This window comes from Protomyctophum parallelum (genome assembly GCF_964188405.1).
Source record: "Protomyctophum parallelum genome assembly, chromosome: 15".
Taxonomy (NCBI): Eukaryota; Metazoa; Chordata; class Actinopteri; order Myctophiformes; family Myctophidae; genus Protomyctophum; species Protomyctophum parallelum.
In genome coordinates this window covers 37,750,028-37,765,946 of record NC_139710.1, presented here as the reverse complement: position 1 = coordinate 37,765,946, position 15,919 = coordinate 37,750,028, and the positions used below count along the sequence as shown (strand labels likewise).

Here is a 15,919-nt window from a genome sequence, read left to right as displayed (position 1 = left end):
TTTTTTTTTTCTTAAATTTTTAGGGCTGCGGATTCCAACCAGAGATGTGAGGAAGGTAGGCTAGTCCAATGTTGGTTAGAAAATGTAATTTAAGCTTCATTGTCAGAATCTGTTTAGTACAGTAACCTATCACATAAGGCTTCTGCTGACTGCTGTACAAGGAATTGTGATCTCTAGCTCGATCGAGTTTGCTTTTGAATATTTTTGCAACAGGCTTTGCATGTTTACGTAGTCGGCGTCTTGAGATCCAAAGACCAGCACCACGGCCCACTGCATCGGCTGATAATCGAATGAAGACTATACACATTCCCAAAGCTATGATGATGACTGCACCCTTCTTACAGGTTGGCCTAGCTTTCTGGAAGATAGTTAATTGTGTGATGGTTGATTGCGAGTGTGACAGTATACATTTTGAATAAGAGATTGGTCCTAAAACCAAAGTGGTAGGCTCTTAATTCCACCAGCTAACAGAGTCGGAACCTAAACATTGTGGCCGCCTCAATGTTAAATTGCCCCCCAAATGTACAAAAATAAAGAGTGCATGTATGCTTTGGAAAATGGCCTGAATTGCTATAAATTGCTACAAGACATAGCCATTATGTGCATTATGGTAAATTTAGGTCTGACATGAAATTATACACTCTCAGAGTTAAATTAACTTTGATTTTACAATATACTTTGGGGGTCTCAGAGATATAAATGCCATGATTAAATGGGGGTCCGTAGACTAATGCATGTAAAATTGGGGGTCCTTGAAATTAAACGGGTTGAGAATCACTGCTAGAACCGAACAAAATCTTCTCTCATGGGGGTCCCTGACATATCTCTTCAAATGGGGGTCTGCAGGCTAATTAGTGTCAATTTGGGGGTCCTTGACATGAAAAGGTTTTGGGAACCACTGTTCTAAACTACATCAGGTTTTGTCTCCGTTTCAGCACCCAGCTCTTACAACTGGACAGAAACGATATATCTACAGTATAGCAAATGTCTACAGCACAGAGCACATGCGGAGGCAAATGAAACAACACTATCTTAATGTCCTACACGCGTGTGTTCAATCAGGTGTGCTATTTATTCTTTCACTCCTTAAAAATAAAGGCTCATGGCTGACCTATTGCTCATCTTTAATATTGTGTGTGTGTGTGTGTGTGTGTGTGTGTGTGTGTGTCTATATCTATATTACATCTTCTAGGTCAGAGCGTGAGAGGTGGAAGACTGCTTGGACATCATCAAGAAAGCCTGATGTCTAAAAAGGATGCTGAGAATGATTTGGGATGTAGGACGAGGCCACTGGGCCAGAGACTGAAAAGTAACACTAGGCCGTCCAAAGTCATCCTTCCAAAAATCCCAAATTAGTGGTTTGGACACCCAGAAACAGGAACATACTGTAAGGAAGTTAATTGGGGGGGGGAAACTGCCACGTCCGTCCATATGAAATTTGTTTACGTACCATATACTTCTACATATTACTTATTGGTATAGCTTTAAATTATAGCAGATTCTCAAACCTTTTCATGTCAAGGACCCCAAATTGATACATATTTGGTGGCAGACCCCTATCAGAAAATGCAAATGTTCAAAATGACAAAATATAGCAGATCTGTCGCAATCAGGTCGCAATACAATTACTGTTTTTAATATGTACAACACATCAGTAAGTTTGTAGATTGGCTATTTTGAATGGCCAATAAAGTCAAGTAAAAAAGAGTTTAAGTGGTTAAACTGATTTTGTTGTTGTCAACTAATTTTGCTCGTGGCCCTCTGGAATCATGGACCCCTCCCGGACCCCACTTTGAGGATGTGGCGATGCAATAGATATTATCCATGCTATTCAGTATTAGAATAAAGGTTTAAGTTGGAAACGTTTTAATTACTTGCGCAAGCAGAGCGCGCAAGTAATGTTTTCGCCCGGTCTCTTCCGCCGTGACAGCTGTCCCGCCATTCGATGTTTATGCAGAAAAACATCAAATCTGTGCCTGTTTTGCTGGGACCAAATGACCACAAATGACCATATTTCTTACGTCATCATTTAGAGCTAGTCATACGTATACTATATACATAATCAGTAAAAATAAGCAAATTGTGCCTGATCTGCTGGGACCAGAGTACGTGGTGTTTATATGTATGACTAGCTTTTAATGATGACGTAAGAAATATGGTCATTTGTGGTCATTTGGTCCCAGCAAACCAGGCACAGATTTGCTGTTTTCTTGCATAAACATCAAATGGCGGGACAGCTGTCAAGGTTTTTGGCGCAAAGTAACCACAGTATACCGCTAATCAAGTTACAACTACACACTTTATACAGTATAGAGTATAGAGTATATATGTATACGTATATAGTATATGCCTATATACTATATATATTTCTTACGTCATCATTTAGAGCTAGTCATACGTATACTATATACATAATCAGTAAAAAATAAAATAGCAAATTGTGCCTGATCTGCTGGGACCAGAGTACGTGGTGTGTATATGTATGACTAGCTCTTAATGATGACGTAAGAAATATGGTCATTTGTGGTCGTTTGGTCCCAGCAAACCAGGCACAGATTTGCTGTTTTCTTGCATAAACATCAAATGGCGGGACAGCTGTCACAGTTTTTGGCACAAAGTAAGTAACCACAGTATACCGCTAATCAACTTACAACTACACACTCTATATAGTATATATGTATACGTATATAGTATATGCCTATATACTATATATATACTATATATATTTCTTACGTCATCATTTAGAGCTAGTCATACGTATACTATATACATAATCAGTAAAAAATAAAATAGCAAATTGTGCCTGATCTGCTGGGACCAGAGTACGTGGTGTGTATATGTATGACTAGCTCTTAATGATGACGTAAGAAATATGGTCATTTGTGGTCGTTTGGTCCCAGCAAACCAGGCACAGATTTGCTGTTTTCTTGCATAAACATCAAATGGCGGGACAGCTGTCACAGTTTTTGGCACAAAGTAAGTAACCACAGTATACCGCTAATCAACTTACAACTACACACTCTATATAGTATATATGTATACGTATATAGTATATGCCTATATACTATATATATACTATATATATTTCTTACGTCATCATTTAGAGCTAGTCATACGTATACTATATACATAATCAGTAAAAATAAAATAGCACATTGTGCCTGATCTGCTGATACCAGAGTACGTGGTGTGTATATGTATGACTAGCTCTTAATGATGACGTAAGAAATATGGTCATTTGTGGTCATTTGGTCCCAGCAAACCAGGCACAGATTTGCTGTTTTCTTGCATAAACATCAAATGGCGGGACAGCTGTCATGGTTTTTGGCGCAAAGTAACCACAGTATACCGCTAATCAACTTACAACTACACTTTATACAGTATAGAGTATAGAGTATATATGTATACGTATATAGTATATGCCTATATACTATATATATTTCTTACGTCATCATTTAGAGCTAGTCATACGTATACTATATACATAATCAGTAAAAATTAAATAGCAAATTGTGCCTGATCTGCTGGGACCAGAGTACGTGGTGTGTATGTATGACTAGCTCTTAATGATGACGTAAGAAATATGGTCATTTGTGGTCGTTTGGTCCCAGCAAACCAGGCACAGATTTGCTGTTTTCTTGCATAAACATCAAATGGCGGGACAGCTGTCACGGTTTTTGGCGCAAAGTAACCACAGTATACCGCTAATCAACTTACAACTTCACACTCTATATAGTATATATGTATAGTTTGTATACGTATATAGTATATGCCTATTATATACTATATATATATATATATATATATATATAGTATATGCCTGCTTTGCTGGGACCAAACGACCACAAATGACCATATCTCTTACGTCATCATTTAGAGCTGGTCATACGTATACTATATACATAATCAGTAAAAATAAAATGGCAAGTTGTGCCTGATCTGCTGGGACCAGAGTACGTGGTGTGTATATGTATGACTAGCTCTTCACCCAAACTTATATAGATAGAAACTTGAATCATACTTAATAATACTAGGTGTTTATATGCATAAATTAGGTAGGTAGCAAATAGTTACATCTAAAAATTATACATTTCAAACGTTCCTTCACAGATACTGAGATTTGACAGTTTACAGCGGTCGAAAGGACTTGCGCGCTCTGCTTGCGCACTAGTTGGCCATTTATGGCCTACTAGTGTGCAACAAGCAAGTATGCACTCGACAGAGTGCAGTTCTAGTTAATACTATTACTACTTTTACCTAAACAATTACAATTGATCTTGTTCTTTGTTCGCACTGAAAGATTTTAAATAAAGTAAAAACAAAAGGGAAATTTCCTCAGCATTTTTTGTAATGAGTTTTTAGTTCCAATACTTCGTAGGGACGGATGATGGCGCTATGATTGGCTAGCTAGTTTGTTACCAGGCAACCGATTAACCGAACCGCTGTTTGAAAACGCTCGTTGAAAACTCATCCACAGACATGCGTAATTGCGTATGGTTGTGATATCGAGATTCGAGATGATAATAATGGACTGTTAATGCCATATATGAGCTAAAACCATGGATACAGCTGAAGATGTATACCTACATATCACAAGGCTAAAACTAGAATTTCCTCAAATAAGGGATAACGGTAAACGCAGATAAAATTGGGTTAACCAAACCACCCGACGTCGAAGAGAGAAGGTGTTTGCGCTCCCGTCCCTCCCGGCTATGGGATGTATTGTAAACTCGACCGCTGTTGCCCAATGAAGACCATAGGTGAAGACGTCTTCCCCAACTAAAGTCCACGCACATCACACGGTCTTTGTCATCGACAACAATGAAGTGTGTCATTGAAGGAAACTGTGTCAAAGGTATATTATATTAGGCCTATCTGAGAAAGATTTATGTATTATTTTGGCTCAAAGTTTAAGCCTTAACAAATAAGCCTATAGGTTCAAGGTTGGATAGCTATCTTGCTGCTGCTGTTGTTGGGATTGGGGATATGGGGAGGCTATACTGGAATAGATAAAGATAAAGTATAGCAAAAATAAATACTGACAACTGTGCTTATGCCTTTTCAGCATTTGGAAAAGCTATCCATGCCCTGTCACGAATTGGGGATGAATTATGGTTGGATCCTATGGTCAAAGGAGTGAGTGACAGACAACATTGATTTATTGATTTCAGGTGTATTATTTTGCTGGGAACGCGTCTGTTGCTCTCTCTCTCTCTCTCTCTCTCTCTCTCTCTCTGTCTTTCAACTGTGTATATGAAGATTTCTTTTTGGCATAAAAGTGTATATTTGTATGTCTTTAAATGTTCAGATGAATTGAACGACCCTTGTGTAATTGTAAACAAGTCTTAGTAAGTTTTCTGTTTTTATCTTCGTAGCAGATATTGTATTGACCTGTACTTTTGTTGAAATGTACCCATGCTACAAACTGTTAATACAAATTTCAATCTCTCTCTCTCATCCCCCTTTCCCTGATCTTGAAGTTAGCAGTGAGGTCAGTGAACTCTGCCCATTCTGCTTACGGCTGCTTCCTCTTCTCACCTCTGTTCTTCCAGTACTACAGCGTAGGAACACAACCTACACAAGACTTTGGAATCGTCAAATGCAAGCTAGTCATGAAGGTATTAAACAACACCGACAGCATTTGATGAGGGAAGACTCATTACAGCCAATTATTATGGTTCATCAAGGCAAGCTAATGGAGTCAGGATTTCTGAAGAAGTGCAATTCTCAGACTGGTAAGAAATCAGAGAACCAATACTATAGGGTTAGGGCAATCTGGGTACCCATCGGTAAAACAAAGGAAGACCAGCTCCCTCCTTATCTTTGAATTTGACCAGTCTGTCTAGAGAGACTATAGGGTTAGTGTCACCTGTTGCTGATTACCAAGAAGCAGGTCTTTGGTATCACACAGCCGGGGATTGAACCTCAACACTGAGCTGCCTGCTGAAGTTAGTATCGTATGTGGTAGTGCTGGTAGGCAACATTAAGATTATTAAAGATTTTAAACGATGGGCAACATGGAAGGATATTACAGCAGTATGTACGTGTACGGTGATAGAAAAGGGGGAGATGCAGAGTTTTGAAAATGTAAGGATAAAACATGACTTAGATAAACATGTGATTTGTCACAGGATAATACGCAGAGAAGATATGTACCTGGTCAAAGTATTATTGGCAGCTAGTATAAAAGCAATTGCAAGGCTATGGTGCAAACCAGAACCTCCAGTTTGTGAGCAGTGGCTGAGCATTGTGGAGGAGATATTTTTAATGGAGAAACTAACTCATGCATTGAGAGTGAGACTACAAGAGGAACTATTCATGGTAAAATGGGAGAAATGAACTGAATATAGAAATCAACAGAACGACACCAATGTTTACAATGACATTCATAAATGGACTGGAATACATTGTTTATTAATGATATAGTTGAACCCTTGCACTGTAACTGTTACCTGCAAATAAAACTTAAGTAAAAAAAAAAGATTATTAAAGATGAAATTATGATTATTATACAGACAGACAGAATAATCACTATTATCCCCATTTTACATCATCACATAAATAACTTGTGATTGTAATCTAGCATAAAAGCGTTTTGTTTGTCTTTTAGTCAGTGCTGCCTCTTTTTCGGAGCTTGGGTGCCATAGAGCGCAACGTGGAGCGATGTGAGATATCCATCAATCCAGCTGGCAGCAGAGTGGTATTCCAGTTCCATTGCAGGCATGGTAGGGGACACGTCACATCACATGGTGTCATTCAAAAGCATTCTACACTTTTGTTGAATTAAATTATACTTAACCCTATATGAAAGTAGGCTTAAAGAATATTGAGAGAAATAGTATTCCCACTATATCTTTTGCTAGCATTGTTGAAACAAAGATGACGAGGTATAACATCTCAGATGCTGCTCGATCTTTTTTATGTGTAAATACAATAGCTAATTTATAGATTTTCTGATACAAACCAAGTAAAGAAATCTCCAGTAGATGGCAGCAGATAACTTCCATCTGTTGCTTTCATTTTGAACACAGGCATCACCAAAACCTACAACCTAGGTTTCCATGAGAGTGAGGCTCTGCAGGCAGTGTTTGCCTCTCACCTGTGTACCAACATCCTGAAGGCCCAGGCCAGGTGAGAAGTATAGAAAAAAAATATCAAGTTTGTTTATTTTAGATCCCTCAGTGACTCCCTTAGTGACTGCCTCGGCAGTGACTATTCTTCCTACTGTATGTAATGGGGTACAATTAAAATATTTTACAATCTTAATCTTTTAAGTTTGAAGATAGAAAGCCTGTATCCTAATTATTGTTGGAAAGGGCGCGCGACATCCTCATTGTACCCAGAAGTTATGCGGGAATGCCTACTGAGTGGCAAAAAACGACTTTCCGGCCTTGACAGCCCAAAATAGAAAAGTCTGATTGCATTTAACGACGTTAAACTCACTTTGCCACTCCATTTGCTACTCTATGCATGTGCAGTTGTGCGCCCTCTATTGCCACTCAGTAAAACATGTATGCAATCCCTGTACCGTAATGTATGGCACGTGATTACATTTATCTTCATTGCTCTCCAGGCTTCTTGGCGACATGGTGATGCACTTCCCAGTGTCCCAGGAGGAGATCACACTATCCATGACTCCTTTGAGAGTCATTCTGAGAAATTACGAGGAGATTTCTTCACCCTGCAAAGCTAATGGTTTCTGTTTAACTATTAACACAATTGATGTATGTATTATTTCCACAACATTGTGGAACAGTACAGTAAGACGAGAAGCAAATAACACAATTAACAATTTTTCTTAACAACGTAAATCCCACTATTCTGGTGCTCTGGCGGGATTATAAGCAAAGCCTGTATGTGACCGTAGTCTCCTTGGGTTACAGGTCACATGAAGATGATGTACACAGAAATGTCTTTACACCCCAGAGAGTTTGACTACTTCCAGGTCGGAGTGGACTCAGACATAACGTTCTGTCTGAAAGAGTTGAGGGTGAGCAGGTTATATTTGGATGGTCCCCTTTTTTTCCGTCACATGAGCCTGTTGCGCGTGTGTGCAATGTGTGAATACATGTGAGTGCCCACTGCAGGCGTAGTAATGTGTAACTAAGGAGGCATATTTTTGGTTCTGGAATCAGGAGGAGACTCAAGTGTCGTGAAGACTCTCCGACTCTGTATAGTTTTCTCATGAATCTTCCCCTGTTACTAGTACCTTTTATAGCACTGGTATAATATGTAGGTGAAGCCCTATCTCTGACCTCATCCATCGCTCCAGACTTGGTCACAATGTATTTGCATCCAGGACTGTGGATGCGGGGCATATTGGGGTATTTACTTTGATCTATTTTACGTCATATAAGAAATGTCTTTTCTTGTCTTGTAATGTTTTGAATACAGTAAAGCAGGCATTGGTGGTCATTTGGAAACTTGGTAACTCGATAAAGTGTCCCTTTCTTATTCCAACTAATACCGTAATGAGACTCGACCTGCATCAACAGCCTCAACCCTTGACTCCAGTGTCTAGTCTATGGCGTTCTTATAGGCTACCCACTGTGAGATCTCTCATTAGCCCTGTCTTTAACTGCTTCTCCTACTTGAATGGATTCCTGCTAGCTTGAAGCTGGTCCTTCAGTTGCTTTTCAAAGAAATATTCCCCCCCAAACAATCACCTTCTTTGTCTCTCTAGTCTAATGTGTCGGTCAGGGCTAACCGATGCTGAACTACATTGTCTTTGGTTTGCAGGGGTTGCTGTCCTTTGCAGAGTCACATGGCCTGCCCGTGTCTGTCCACTTTGGGGCTGCAGGAAAGTAAGTCCTACTGGGCCATGATTATTAGTGCCGCCTGACCAGATCTCACATTACAGTGATCAAGGAGAGTCTGCAAACAGACACCCAAGTAGCCCACATATCTATATGTGGTAACCACAGTTGGGGATCATTCATGCATTACTGATACCAGTCTCAGAACTACCATATTATGAATACTACTAAAGCTATCCTTTTTAGTACTTGGCCTATGGAGGAAAGTATATTTAATTATGCTATAGATCAATTGGGTAAATTATTTGTATGCACTGTTTTTCCATAGATGTATTTTGTTTTGAGGCAAAAGCATACCAAACATTTAGAATGTGAAGTGACCTTTTTTGTTCCAATAATAATGTCAGTATGGTATCAATATATTATTATTATCTTTACTATACCTTCAATATGTACTATAATAATACCAAGCCCCAACAATAACACATGTGCCAAATGCTCAAATGAGGCTGTCTGTCTGTAAGATACAGCTCTTGTTTCTCTCTCTCTCTCTCTCTCTCTCTCTCTCTCTCTCTCTCTCTCTCTCTCTCTCTCTCTCTCTCTCTCTCTCTCTCTCTCTCTCTCTCAGGCCTGTGTGCTTCAGTGTGGAGGACATGGTTCTGGAGGCCAGCGTAGTGTTGGCTACTCTTATGGACCCTGATAGCAGAGGCCCGTCTCAGGCCACAGAGGACAACGCCCAGGGCCCTACTACACTCAGGTAACCAACACTCCTGATGAGGGATGATGTGAGAGGGTTTAGTTTTTGGACACCAGAATGTACTGCTGAACCTCCTCAACAGTAACATGTGGCTGATTGGAGGTGCCCACTTGTGAAGCCCCAAACAAGGACACACAGGCTTTCATCAGCACCACATTTCAACACCAGGTTTCTATTCAAGTTTAAACTACAACTAAATCAGCAGTTTTCTACAGGCTGGGTTGGCCAATCCGGGAAGTTCATGCGTGCACCCCCAACACACACACACGGATTCAGTGCATCTTCCACAGAGATACAGACAGATACAGATATTTTGGGAATGAATACAGATTATAATAGATACAATTAAAATAAGATAAAGTAGCATATGAACAAATACTCTCAACTTTCATTAAAAAGCTAATTTAAAGCCCAGGCAATTAAGACTTAGCTGACATCATTGGGATAGGCAATGTTAATTAAATATGTTTTTAAATTGGACTTTAAAACAGCTATAGGATTTCCTAATGTAACCTGGACTATTAGGCACTAGGCACAACACATCCATCCCCGGGGTCATCTGTGACAAGTTAAGTTTAAGGGCGATCGGACGGACCGTGCCCATGTTATGCCCGGGACGGATATGCAAACAGACACGGGTTTCGTGGATTCATTGCAGTGCACATGCAATGATCCAATGAGACGCTGAGGCTACCCTTTGTAGTTTGTAAAGTGCTCTGTTTCTTTTGCACTCTGAATGCTGGTGCCTCGGGCAAGGGACAAGATGTCGCATGGAACATTACTTTGACTGGACTGTCCTAGCCCCAGGGGAAACCTTCCAAATAATTGAATCTTCCCAGGGGGCTTCACCTGAGCTTCTTCCCTGGCATGTAGCCTGGTACCCAGGCTTTCCTTCAGCATATACCAGCTGCTATGCTCATCACATATTTCTGAACCTCATGTATATAATGTTTGGATGGATATGCTGTCTAGTGTCTGTCAATTATGTAGATGCCATGTTGTCGCCTTGCACAAAAAAATATTTCACACACTGTGTAAACCTGTGATGTGACAAAAAAAGATGATTCTGACTCCTTCCGGCCCGTTTGGCTATTCATATTGGTTAATTTAGCTTCCTGAGTGAGTGAGTGAGTGGGCGGGTGTAGTGTTACAGCATCTCTTAGCCTTGCATCTGTAACGGAGCTATATATGGGGCAAGCGGGGGCTCTATGCAGGGGTTGGAGCCCTGGTGGTTTGACAACCCATAATCCTGTCATCTCCACCCACGCATCGCAGCCCTGGTTCATCGGTTCTGCTGATGTCACGGTGCAGCTCTGTCTGTCAGCTCGGCTCTCTGCTGACCTCGTCTGTATCTCTGCTATGCTCCAGGCTGGGAGTTTTCAGCATTAGTCCCAGACAGAATGTTGCACATCTGAGTCATTTATAGATCTTATTTTGCTGTAAAGTGCTGCTGGGAGACTACGGAGAACGACAGTGACCTGCTTTGCAGGCAGTATATAGATCTGCTCTTGTGAATTAAGGGCTGCACAAATAATTGGCTGTATATTGTAACCGTGATATTGGCCACCTCATTTCCATATCGCTGGAGGATGCCATTTATTTTCATTGAGGTTGGCAGATGTGTTGCAGACTGCCTCCAGAATAGATCATGGTATTTTAGTGCTATGCAGAATCCTTGGCCTACAAATCAAGTGGTGAAGATGGAATCTCTCATCTTAGTAAAATGTGACCACATCCTGGGCATTAGTACAATTTACAATTTAGGCATTTAGCAGACGCTCTTAATCCAGAGTGATTTACATTAAGCAAGAACAAAAAGCAATCCAATACATCACATACATAAAAAGTAGTTCATCATTAATCATACGTAAACTAAGAACGTAACGTATATAAAGGAACTATGCATGTATACTTTATAGTGCTATGTCTACATAAAATTGCTATGAGTCTACATAAGATGCTATCTAAGTCTACATTAGTACTTTCTGTCATACAATTAAAGAATAAGGAAGGTCTTTCTTTGTCACTTATACTAGTACAAGCAGCAAAATGTTACCTTGATCTTTGTATATTTCATACATGTTACTTTATGTAGAGTATCATTTTATGTTGCGTTCATGATGCTGTTTTCTTCATAAGAAATAGGTCCTGTCCACAAATGTGTGAAGGCAGTTATGGGCAAACATGCTGAAATAGTAGCCAATCAGAATGGAATTTGGGAATTTGATCTTGATATTTGCATGGATACTGACCCCAGACTCACAGATCCTGACCACTCAAGTTAGTAGTAGGCTGCATTCAGTGTCCAGTCTGATATCAAACTATCTTGATGTGTCACTAACCTGATTTCACTCTGAGCCATAAATCCAAAGTCCTTGTCTGAGGAAGAGGAAGATCAATGTCTAGACATTTAAAGTCTACGTGAAAGTGATTGTAACTTTATTGACCCTCATATGATAAGGAAAATCCACTGACGTTGATGTTCCATTTCAGGCCAGACAGGCTGAACCTTTTGTTGGCTTAATTATTAACATGATTTTATGATTTTTAATAAGCTGATGTTTCAGACGTTATCACGTCTAAAACATCTCGCTATGTATCTAGCAGATCATTTTAGGAAGAAAATAGATGAAGAAAGTATTGTGGTAGGGTTGTGTTCAAAGGCTTGAACGCCTTTGAAAATATCCTTTTGAGCAAACTTATGGCCCTGACTGCGTTAAGTTAACGGTGCATCTTTACAGTGGGTTGGCTCTTATCTGGGGGCCAGAGAACAAGTGGTAAATGGCAATGGCTAAGAAATAAAAAGTATGCACACCTTTTTCTGCTCCCAGAAATATATTTACTGAAAGTGGTAACGTTTCGGGCCGAAGCCCTTCCTCCTCAGACCTTCACACAAAAATAAATGTCAACCTCACCTCAACCACTAAAAGATGGGGTCCCTCAGGGGAGCATTTTAGGTCCTCTCTGTTCTTATCATGTTAATGGCATGACGTCGGCCTGCCGCCTGGGGTTTTAACCCGTTCCTTTCGAATTATGTCTCATTACTTTCTGTTGAGAGATGGTAAAAATAAGAAAAAATACATTCTCTTCTCAGCATCTAGTAACTACAGTAGTTATCAGAACCCTCCCCTCTCTGTCTCTCACGCACATCAATCTGAGAACCCACCGTCAAAACATAAAGGAAAAACAGTGCCCTCTTTTCCTTTGCTTTAGACGGAGTCAAAAGTCTGTCTACACGCACACGCACATTAATGCGTGTGCAGGCAAAGTCATCTGCGGGCCACAACAGTCATCTGTGTATCTGACTTGCAAATTCTTACTAAGACACTCCCATGACATCACTTTTATTTACAAAACGGTCCTCCTGTTGCTATGGCCGCCGAGATTGCACAATTACTCAATTACGCAGACTTTTCTGAGGTTATAGTTACTATTTGGGCATTACATTACATGCGGCACTTGTAAGAGAATACCTCTGTAGATGACTTGCACTGGACGTTTGTAGTGTAGGCCTGTCACAATTATGACATCATCGCCTAACCCCAATATTTTAGATAATCGCAATTATTTTGCACAAAGCAATTATTACTTTGTGACGTGTTGTAAGCTTGTACATCAACTATTTCCGCAATTTTGTAATTACTAAAAATGTGTCAGCCTTTGTATATTATTAATCTACCCTTATCTACCCTCTGCAATTTGTGACTAGGAACAAAAATACAAATTGTAATGTTCCATTGTTCAATGCAAAAAAAACAAAAACAACACACTATTAAATTATTATATGTGTGACAATTAATCATCCACTTAAATGTGTAATCGTGACAGCCCTATTGGATATTGTAGTGTTATATAGCTTATTAGCTTTACTGTTCTCAGGTGTGGAGATGCTGCTGGACCCCTAAGAGCTTCACATGAGACAGAACCTGAACCTTCCCTCCAGGACATCCATCCCGTCATGGCTGACTTGGTCACGTCCAGCCATGGAAGCCAACCGCCAAACCAACGCTCATCTCTTTCCAGACAGCACCGCGCAACAAAAGAGAGATGCCAAACACCCGGCTTAGCTCCCTGCACCTCTTCTAAGGTAAGAAAACATCCCATGGTGTTACTTACGTTTCAGTTCGAGCAACGCACTGTTTCACGACCCGTGAGGCTTCAGTGTTCTAGAACAGTGGTCCTGGGGACCACCAGTGGTCCTTGAGAGGGGGTCCCAGGTGGTCCCCGGTTAAACTTAAATGATGGAGATAGCGGTAACCAAATGGATCATACATAAAATGAAACCAACTAGAAGTCTACACGATTAGAGAATTTTCATTTATATGTTATGCCTGTTATCTCTCCTATGGATGGTACCAGCATCGATACAGCATGGAATTGTGGACAACATCTTATTCAACGACAACAACATATTCTAACTAAGACAAGTTGTGTGTCTGAGAAGGCTAAATGGTGGTCTGTGGCTTAAATGCACAATAAATAATGGACCTTGACATGAAAAGGGTTGAAAACCACTGTTCTAGACTAGAGTATTTGCATGGCTGTGGGGTTGAGTGCCAAAGTACCAATAAAGACTGCTTTCAGACTTTCTACTGGAAGCGGGCCCAGATCGCCATAATGTCTCACCGTATGAGGTGCGATGATAATGAAAAGACGAGCACGGTGGAAGGGTTTTCCCTTTCACCGTGCTCAGATGTCCGGGTCTTCCCTTTGAAGCAAGACCTTAGTTTTCTTAGAGTTGAACAGTAGTTGGACCACACAACCGGCTATATGCCTCTTTCTTTTCAGCAGGGACGTGCAGAGTGTTAGAGAGGCAGGGGCACTTTTTGACAAAAATAGCAGATCACATGCTCACAACGAGAGCTTGTAGATCAGCTATTTTTGGGGCGCAACCCAGCACTCTTTTGCTAGTGGAGATGCGGTGTATACGAGCTGCATTTCTAAACAAATTAGTTCACCGCGAAATGCTGTGTTCAAGTTCAGGAGACTTCGGGGAAAAAAGCAATTCTCCTGAATGCTGCCTTCCGGGCATGGCATGGAAAAGGAGTGGCATTTGCATTTCTTTCACCATAGTAAATGCTGCATTCGTGGTCTGGAAAGGGCAGTTGTTTTACAGACGGGTAAAAGGGCGTGGCTGAAGCCCCCTTTGATGTCTATGTATGCACATCCCTGCTGGTCAGCGTGTTAACGTTCTGGTACAAATGTTTACCCCACTTTAGCACGAAGTACCATCCATCATGTTGATTGGTTTCGCTCCAATTACTTTAAATCCCTATACAAGAGCTTAATAGCTTCTTGCCACGTAGCAACTAGCATCACATAGCTGCCTTTAACAAGAATTCATTTCCACCTTGAAGCTCACGTAAACACATTTCAATTCCTTTAAAGACCCACTCCACCCAAACATCATATTGTACAATATTTACGTAGGGGAGGTTTTACATCGCCAAAACAATCCATTTAAAACATGTAATTTGCTTTGTGTCCATTTCTTCTCCTAGATATGCTCCCTGCTGTTTGCGGCCTTGGCAGAGGAGCAGACCCCTGATGGTGGTTCTGTTCTGGCATGGTCCAGTGACATTGAGGAAGATGTGGAGGATGAAGGTTAGAGCCAACTAAACAAACACACTGGTTTTAATTTTCCATTATTCTACATTAGAAAGTCACTTACTGGGTGTTCCTCGACTGTTACTTAAAGATAGCTGTGACAGCTACTGTATATCTCCTTTTATTTATGTATCTGTTTTTATGTAATGTTTGTGTATGAACATACTGTATACTTATACACACACAAACAGAAAATTGAAGTGCTTATAATGCATTTGATGGTTTTCAATGTTCATTCCGCCCCATGCAGTTTTTTCCTTGAATTGTGTTTGATGGAGCAAAATGAAAATAAACACAAAAGAACAGTCAAGGGATATGAGTCATTGGAAACACCAAATCAGAAGTAGAATAATTCTAGTCTTGACTAATATCTCTCTAGGGCGCTTTGAGATACCACACCTCTTTGTTGATAGTAACTTGGAGCATGCCTGACAGACTGCGTGACATCTGAGGAATGTGTAGCTAAACATACAAATGGCACCGTGTTCTTGGTTCAGCATTACAGTATCACTCCCTCCCTGCCTTACGTAACAGTACACCGAGAGAGAGAGAGTGAGAGACGGAGTACAACTTTGTTTTAATGAGATTACCGCCTCGGAGGCACCCGGGGTGCATCTCATCTGTTCGAGAGCAGGTCTTAATAATGAATTCTGTCTGTCTGTCAGTCAGTGGATGTACAAGGAAGTCAGATGTTGTTGTTGCAGAATTGAACGGAGACTTGTGTGCCTGTCTCTTGAAAATGAACAAATCCAAACCAGGAAGTTAAATTCCTCAATGTGGCTATATAGTGTGGACATTT

At 40.5% G+C, this 15,919-nt stretch overlaps 1 protein-coding gene across 1 annotated transcript; it reads left to right on the top strand.

The window, feature by feature from the left end:
• The first annotated feature begins 4,766 nt into the window (after nucleotides 1–4,766).
• On the top strand, nucleotides 4,767–15,838 carry rad9b (RAD9 checkpoint clamp component B). Its single transcript, XM_083784316.1, has 11 exons — nucleotides 4,767–4,855; nucleotides 5,066–5,136; nucleotides 5,481–5,618; nucleotides 6,611–6,725; nucleotides 7,032–7,131; nucleotides 7,574–7,695; nucleotides 7,884–7,990; nucleotides 8,740–8,804; nucleotides 9,385–9,513; nucleotides 13,393–13,600; nucleotides 15,015–15,838. Exons 1-11 carry the CDS (start codon nucleotides 4,822–4,824, stop codon nucleotides 15,120–15,122), a joined length of 1,197 nt encoding a protein of 398 aa, XP_083640442.1. The 5' UTR covers nucleotides 4,767–4,821; the 3' UTR covers nucleotides 15,123–15,838.
• The last annotated feature ends 81 nt before the right edge of the window (nucleotides 15,839–15,919 follow it).

Coding starts and splice junctions, on each gene's coding strand:
- rad9b (XM_083784316.1), top strand. CDS start 4,822: ATGAAGTGTGTCATTGAAGGAAACTGTGTCAAAG. Junction 7,696..7,883: donor TTCACCCTGCAAAGCTAATG/GTTTCTGTTTAA, acceptor CTTGGGTTACAG/GTCACATGAAGATGATGTAC. Junction 8,805..9,384: donor CACTTTGGGGCTGCAGGAAA/GTAAGTCCTACT, acceptor TCTCTCTCTCAG/GCCTGTGTGCTTCAGTGTGG.